This window comes from Cucurbita maxima, unplaced genomic scaffold (genome assembly GCF_002738345.1).
Source record: "Cucurbita maxima cultivar Rimu unplaced genomic scaffold, Cmax_1.0 Cma_Scf00025, whole genome shotgun sequence".
Taxonomy (NCBI): domain Eukaryota; kingdom Viridiplantae; phylum Streptophyta; class Magnoliopsida; order Cucurbitales; family Cucurbitaceae; genus Cucurbita; species Cucurbita maxima.
The window spans coordinates 3300332-3308389 of NW_019272041.1; the positions used below are offsets into that span (position 1 = coordinate 3300332).

Genomic DNA, 8058 nt, shown 5'->3' on the forward strand with positions numbered 1-8058 from the left:
CATTTCAGTGGTGGGATTTGGTACCCATATCTGATCCGATCGAGAATCTTTGCCGCCCCCACAAGGGGAGGCTCAAAGGAACTTGTCTCTAATCTCACGCTTGACTAAGATTTCGAAAGTGGATCCATCTATCCACAAATTTTCTACCATTTGATTTGCCATTAGGGGGTCTCTCCGATTCCCAATTCCAAAAGTATCTATCTCTGTAAGATTGTGTATGGAGCTGAGATGTCACTTCGCTAGTCATCAAGAGAAACTCATAATAGTAATTTAGAAGATCGATAGGAATGGAGGAGATTTGGTCTCCTATTTCAATAATTACAAACTATCATAACTACTTAACTAGAAATAAAAGTAGTGATGAACAAGAAATGACAATTGGTATGAAAAGAATTCAAATCAAAATTGATGAATCTCCAAAAGAAACCTCGAGAACGCCACCCTTTTGCTTGTTCTAATATTGTTACCCAATTGATCGGCCCACTGCCCCATGGGAGGTCAAATGCTACCAAAATGCTGATGCACGCACTTACCTCACGCCTCCATTGATTTATATATAAATAATGGAAACCAGAGCCCCATAGCTCGGAGGAACGGCCTTCTCTTTCCACACGACTCTGCCATGGCGCCCCACAGCGATACACTTCACTGTCTTCTCTTCCCTTTCATGGCGCAGGGCCACATGATCCCCATGATGGACCTCGCCAAGCTTCTCGCTCGCAATGGCGCCATAGTCACCATCGTCACCACGCCCCTAAATTTTGCCCGCTACCACTCTGTTCTTACTCGCGCCATTGATTCCGGCCTTCAAATCCACGTCGTTCAACTCCAATTCCCATGGACCAAAAACTCCGGCATCCCAGAAGGCTGCGAGAATGTCGACTTACTTCCTTCACTTTCTTACTTATCCCATTTCTACAGAGTTTTAAGTCTCCTTTACGACCCATCGGAGAAATTGTTCGAGCAGCTCACCCCTCGTCCGAATTGCATAATCTCCGACATGTGTATTCCTTGGACCTTCCAGCTCGCTCAGAAATTCCATGTCCCCCGGCTCGTTTTCTACAGTTTGAGCTGCTTCTTCCTTCTCTGTCTCAACCGTTTATTCGGAAAATCCGATGTTTGGAAATCCCTGTCTGATTCTGAGTTCGTGGCGGTACCGGACTTCCCCGATCCGGTGGAGTTTCGCAAGTCGCACCTACCTCGTAGCACGGATGATTACGCGACCCAATTTGGTCAAGCAATGAGCGAGGCTGATCGGCAGTCGTACGGCGTTATTTTAAATGTATTTGAGGAGATGGAGCCAGAGTATCTAACAGAGTATAGAAAGGGAAGAGAATTGCCGGAGAACGTCTGGTGCGTCGGCCCTCTTTCGCTTTCCAACGATACCGAACTCGACAAAGCCGAAAGAGGCAACAAAGCCTCAATCAACGAACACGAATGCATCAAATGGCTCGATGGGCAGCAACCCTCTTCGGTGGTTCATGCGTCTTTGGGGAGTCTCTGCAATTTGGGAACAGAGCAGCTCATAGAGCTGGGATTGGGATTGGAGGCATCGAACAAACCATTCATCTGGGTCATAAGAAAAGCCAATCTCAAAGAAGAATTACTGAAATGGTTAGAGGAATATGATTTCGAGAGGAAAGTTTCAGGTAGAGGCTTGGTGATTCGTGGATGGGCGCCACAGGTTCTGATACTCTCCCACTCTGCAATTGGATGCTTTCTGACACATTGCGGTTGGAATTCGAGCATCGAAGGGATATCGGCCGGTGTCCCAATGATCACATGGCCTCTATTTGCGGATCAAATCTTCAACGAGAAGCTAATCGTACAGATTCTGAAGGTGGGTGTAAGTGTGGGAGAGGAAACGGTTTTGCATTTTGAAAGGGAAGATGAAGAACTGGTTCTGGTGAAGAGAGAAAAAGTGAGAGAAGCCATAGAAATTGTAATGGATGGAGATGAGAGAGAAGAGATGAGAGAGAGATCAAAGAAGCTTGCGAAGAAGGCGAAGACCGCCATGGAAGAAGGAGGTTCGTCTCATCGGAACCTCAAACTGCTCATTCAAGATTTGATTGCTCATGGTCGAAGTTCTAAGAATGGAAGCTGCTGATGATTGTGGTGTAAGTTGTTTTTTTTGATAATCAGCCATATAAATTCTGTGAGAGGAAATCGTAGACGGGAGGTTCTTAGAAGAAAAATAAAATAGGTAAAATAAAATCAGGTTATTAGATATTTTGAACAGATTTCCTGTTTAAATATAAACCATCTTAAATCTTAAAAATTGGTCGAGAGTGGCCAACTAACTAAATCTCCGTCACTCTCTACAAAATTGTGGTTTAAAACTTTGGTGATCCATTCGGATTCTGAGATCGTGTGAATTGAACAACTGAAAGAATCCAGGTTTTATCTAACATAAGTTATGGTTCTCACTGAGTTTATACTTGTAAACACTTCAACACGTAAACACTTCGATCACGAAAAGGAACATGATTGATTCTTTCAAACATTATGAATTATTCAACAAATTCTCCTCATTATTAACTTCCCCTAATGGAAGATTATTCAAACGATTGGACAGAAAATTACATTTATAGCCTTGAAACCAGTGCATCCGTATATCGGCGGTCGATCGTCGCCGGGATATACATGGGCGGACGGGCACAAATGCTTGAACATAATCGAGTACGGATCCGGGTGGCAATCGGGAACATTGCAGCAATATTTCGGCGGCCCAAACTTGTCGCACGAGCTGTAGCAGCCGACGTTCGCGCCGTTTTTGTTAGTGAAAGAGAGCACCGGAGGGCAAACGTGGTTCAAGTCCGCAACGCAGCCGACGGCAGGGCAGGCGCCGAAACCGCCATCGACGAGGTAGCCACCGTCGGGCTGGATCTTGGCCCGAACGTTGAAGCCGTGTCTGAGGCTGAGCTCGTAGTGGACGACGGATTGGTTAATGGCGAAGTTGAGGAGGGTGACTGGGATGGCCGGTAGAGAGTCGCAGATTATAGAGCCTGACCTACAATCGCCGGTTTCGCAGGAGAAATTAAGGGTTTTGTCGTAGGAACAATTGGTGCGGGCCCAGATGCTCCCATTCCACGTGTATGGCATGGTGTACGTCTTGGAAGTGTCCGACTTCATCTTCAGATTCGTGTATCCGGTTGCTATGCCTGAAGATAGCCAGATGGGATACGGGCATTGGTTCTGGAAGACAAATACCACATCATCCGAAATTACCCCTGCAAATATTTCAATATTACTATTATATAATTAATTAAAATGAATATTTAAATATTATTATTCTACCTTAAAAAAATAAAAAAAAAGTTAATTAAGGTTACCTGCTGCAAGAAGGGCGACTTGGAGAAGGAGGATAAGAGATGTTTTGAAAGCCATTGATTGATACTGATGAGTAGTGTAATTAATTATGGTAGAGGAAGACTCAATTTATAGGGAAAAAAAATACAGGGTTATTTATGGAATTTACTAAGTATCAAATTATTGATATATAAATCGGTTACAAATATAAATATTTATATGTACATTTTAATAAATTGATTGTGATGGATAACTAGCTTAAAACTGAAATGAGAATGAGATGAAATGAAATATGGTAATGTATAATTTAGAAAGCTATCTTTAAAATGGTATGCTACTATTTAAGTATAATTTAATTTAGTATGGAGGTTGCGATACCAAAATTTAAGTTGACTAATTTCATATACGTATTTGTTGAATTTACGAGAATCGAGATTTTTGAAAGAAATTATGGATTTTAAATGTTAGCGTGTGAAAGGTTTAAGTTAGGGTTTCTGTGAGTGACGAAGGAAAGATTGGGAAGAAAATGAAAAATACTATATTGGTTGGGGAAAAATAGATGGGGTTGTATGTACATAGTATGCGGGTGATTAGGAGGTCAAAAGGGTAGAGGTGATGAGTAATCAATTGGCTCTGCATGTGACAGTTATGGAGACTGCCCTTACGACGTCAAAGCCAGCAAGGGTGGTGGAGAAGAACATGAGTAGGGGATTTAGAAGTCATTGAAAATAAGAGATCGGAGTTGTTAAACTTAAAAGGCTCTGATACCATGAGAATGTTTGCTTAATTCATCGCACCTAAATGATGTGAAAGTTATCTTATTTATAATCAAATAAATTACAAGGATATGGAAAGAGTAATAAATGAAAAGATATTTATGCTAACAAGAGATATTTGTGTATAATAAAATATCAAATATAATATATATGGTAAACTATAATTTAATATTATATATCCTTAACAAGACTCAAAGGAGTAACGTTGAGATATTACTAGCATTTAAGTCACTCAAATCACAAAGGTAGCTCTACCTAACAACATCTCGATGTTATGAAGAGATATGCCTTGCATTTTTCGTTGGTAGGATTGAGACATTACATGTAGCATCTCGAAGCTACATTAAAAAAAAACATAAAATTTAGTTTAATAATCCTTCGGTTTTTAGTTTTTCGGGTGAAAAATTAAAACAAAAAAACAAAAAAATAAATTTCTTTTAAATTTTGAATATAAGTTTATTTTTTTATTATTAAAAAAGCAAAATAATTACGAGAAAAACAAATAATATTGCTAAAAGTTCTTATTGGGCCGTTGGATTGGAACTATTCACAGCCATTTTGGGCTGTTGCTTTACGCACCCAAAAGCCTTAGCTAATGACCCATAATATTTGAAAATTTGAAATCTTAGCTCTATTTAAAGACCTAATTTTTGATGCTCAAATCCATTACTAATAAGATGAGCTACCGATGAACCAATACGATGCTTGCAATACACACTTTGATTTTTACGTTCGATATAGAGTTTCTAGTAGGCATAACAAGAACTATAATATTTTCTAGCATGCTTTGAAAGAGCACTTCTACGCGTACGAGGCATACTAGTTTGAATCGTATAAGTTGAGCCTCCACTGACTCATATAGAATAGTGTCACAATATTGACATATTCATAACATTTTCTTTTAACAATAAGTTAATAATAATCCTAAAAAATAATATCATAATCATCTATCCTCCACTCAAGCTTAATTTAATGGAAGGTGGAATCAATTCCATTTCTTCCACTGAAAGATGTGGGCTGCGAATAGGACTTTTATGGAAACATTAAATCATATTATATACATAAAATATTACAATTTGACATGTAACTTAAACTTTGCGCATATTACAAATAATATTTGAAACATGGAGTACGCGTAGGGCTAAGACTCTTCCATCAAAACTTAACTTAAAAGAATCCAATTCCAATTAAAAGTAATCTTTTAAAATTTGTTCATATATATATATATATATATATATAACTATTTTGGATATTTTGTTTATTAATTTAGCTTAAATTTTGTATTAACATTTTATTATTTTAAATTAATAATTAAATAACTTAACCAATCAAATTATAGTTATTGAAAAACTTAAAAAGGCTTTAAATGGGTCTAATAGACATGCATTTAATGGTAAAGGGAAAAGGAAATAGAGTGAACAACATTAATTAATTAATCAATTAATTAACAAACAGAATAATAGAATCCTATTGGTCATACGTTCATAATTAATAAGCGACAAAGATTAGATATTTTTCTAATATATTTTATTTTTATCATTATTTCATAATAATTTTATCAAATTTATATCAGTTTTTATTTAATTATATTAGATTAGGGTATTTTTCACAAATTAATTAAGTAATAAAAATACCTAACAATTAGTCCATGCATCAAATGGAAAATACGTCAGATGCAGCTAGATTAGGAGAATGAAGGGACTAGAGAGGGATTAAATACGATTAGATTAGGGTAATTAAATTAGTGATTAATTGAATAATTATTATTAAAAAGAAAAAAATGCTTCCGTGTTTTTTAAGTTGGGACGGCAACGTCGGCTGTGACCATAAAATAACGAACCGACATCTCTCTATGATGGAGAGGTTTTGGTCATTTCCGACTTGTCGTACCGACCACCTTTATTCCCAATCTAATCTCCCAAAAGTCCATCACTTGGATGCTTCTGCCTTTCCAACCCATAATCACTAGACTTTATCAATTCAACTCACATAAATAAACAAATAAATAAATAAAAGAATACGTCCAATCTAATTTATTATTTATATAAATATTTTTAATGTTATTTTTTTTTTACATTAATTAATTTATTATACATAATAAAATTTTAAAATTTTTAATAATAAGTATACACCAGTAGTCATAGTTTATAATATCACCCATTAATAAACCATGTCTCAATTCAGTTGTAAATTGCATTAATAAATAGAAAATTATATTTTAAGTTATCCTTTATCATAAACAACATATAATTAAATATTATAATATGATCAACCCCTACTAATCAAACACTAATCACAGTCACTATTTAATAAATATATATTTTGGTGGTCCATTGCAATCCTACATTTTTTTTTAATAGTTAGATCTTCATGCGATAACTTTTTAATTTTTTTTCTTTTTGGGTAACTTCAATCATTGGTAAGTTTTTACCAAAGTTTTTAAATATTAAATATATTCAAAATTATTAATTATAAAATAAAAGAAAAAACTTATTTAATTTGTCCACTTTTAGCATGAACACGACTGGCCACTCTGAGCATACGCTCTCTTGGCTTTGCTTTAGGCTTCCCCAACAGGCCTAACAATGAGTACATGAATGTGGCGAAAATCACATTAGAATGAGAGCGATCGTGAGAATATGATGATTAAGGAAAAATTTAAAAGAATTGAAAGTTACTATTTACCAATAATGTGCATTCTCCTATTCGGTGGCTCAATCATATAAACTTCATAGTTAAACATGTTTTGTTTGGAGAAATCCTATGTTTTGCTTGTGGGGATAGTTTTCTCTCATAAAACGAGGAATATGTAATCTGACTATGTTACAGAGGAATGCCGAGACCATCAAATGTGAATTCTAAACCTAAAGAATTGAGAAATAATTTATAAAATATAATTGATAAATATGCGAGGTAATGGGAAAGGACAAAAGGGGGCAGGAGGGTGTTTGTATTGTTATCAAGTCGTTGTTAATTAATAATTTGATTATTCTTTTTTTTCCCTAATTAATATTACTAAATTAGAGAAGAGGACAAGGTTGGAAATGCAAAAAAGAAAGAACAACAATAATAATAATAAAATACCATAGATGAGTAGATAACTATAAGATATACATTACATTTTTGCGATAATTCAGTAGATAAGTATAAAGTATATGTAAAAGAAAATGTAAAATTACCAATTTAGCTATGCTTCCAATTTATTTTAATTTGGATATGAATAAACAAATATGACAAAGAAAGTGTGATATATTAAAAAATAAATAAACTAATTTCTATATTTTAAATTTTGTGGGTAATGACATATTTAATATTTTTATAAAAATTAACGACATTAAACATTAATGCTTTAGATTTTATTTTGATTAAAATTTTAAAGCACTGAATATGTTAGAATTTTGTAATAAAAAATTATAGATTGAAAATATAGATAAATTAAAAGATATATATATATATATATATATATATATATGTATGTTTGTTTTAATAATAAAGAAAAAGACGTCTGGGGAGGGCTGGGGAAGAGAGGCGAATGAAAGTGGGAGGAATTTGGATTTGAAAAAGTTGGTGTTCTTATGGAAGCAACGACTGGCTAAAGAGCAAGATAGAGTGCTGGCTTTGTTCTAAAGTAATCAGCTACCGGGATTTTGATCCATAATCCTTACCATTCAACTGAAAGCGATCCATCCGAAAGCGAGTCCCAGAAAAGTTCTGAAGCTGTTTTTTCCACTTCCAATCCCACCTACTTCGTTTCTGCTCCACCAATTTTCTCTTCAGATCCTCCTCTCTCTCTCCTCCCATTTCTCTGCAACTTCCATCTTTGATTCTCTTCTCCGGAGGTACAATCTCTCTTTCTCTCTGTTTTGATTCTGCGTACATGCTTATTTTGATGCTGATGAATGAAACCTCACTTGTTTAGTTTTTTTTTTTTTTTTTTTTTTTTTTTTTTTTTTTTTTTTTTTTTTTTTTTTTT

General features: G+C 35.1%; 3 protein-coding genes across 4 annotated transcripts in view; 2 read left to right on the forward strand and 1 right to left on the reverse strand.

Annotated features, from left to right (window-relative positions):
- Window positions 1-459: 459 nt before the first annotated feature.
- On the forward strand, window positions 460-2503 carry LOC111498689 (UDP-glycosyltransferase 73C6-like). Its single transcript, XM_023150027.1, has one exon. It carries the CDS (start codon window positions 623-625, stop codon window positions 2105-2107), a length of 1485 nt encoding a protein of 494 aa, XP_023005795.1. The 5' UTR covers window positions 460-622; the 3' UTR covers window positions 2108-2503.
- Window positions 2504-2507: 4 nt separating this feature from the next.
- LOC111498690 (thaumatin-like protein 1b) lies at window positions 2508-3442 on the reverse strand. The gene is made up of 2 exons (XM_023150028.1): window positions 3333-3442; window positions 2508-3230 (listed from the first exon to the last, which is right to left on the reverse strand). The coding sequence occupies exons 1-2, from the start codon at window positions 3385-3387 to the stop codon at window positions 2560-2562; spliced, it is 726 nt and encodes a 241-aa protein (XP_023005796.1). The 5' UTR covers window positions 3388-3442; the 3' UTR covers window positions 2508-2559.
- Window positions 3443-7587: 4145 nt separating this feature from the next.
- The window catches only part of LOC111498268 (phosphatidylinositol 4-phosphate 5-kinase 9-like), a 7758-nt gene continuing 7287 nt past the window's right edge, over window positions 7588-8058 (forward strand). For both annotated transcript variants that reach the window (XM_023149376.1, XM_023149375.1), the window contains exon 1: window positions 7588-7924. The gene's annotated coding sequence lies outside the window, so the exon portion shown is untranslated. The remainder of the gene's footprint in view (window positions 7925-8058) is intronic.

Excerpts from the sequence above, each read along its gene's own strand:
- LOC111498689 (XM_023150027.1), top strand. The coding sequence starts at position 623 with ATGGCGCCCCACAGCGATACACTTCACTGTCTTCTCTTCCCTTTCATG.
- LOC111498690 (XM_023150028.1), bottom strand. The coding sequence starts at position 3,387 with ATGGCTTTCAAAACATCTCTTATCCTCCTTCTCCAAGTCGCCCTTCTT. Across the intron at positions 3,231-3,332 it reads AGTCGCCCTTCTTGCAGCAG|GGGTAATTTCGGATGATGTG; the intron begins GTAACCTTAATT and ends AAATATTTGCAG.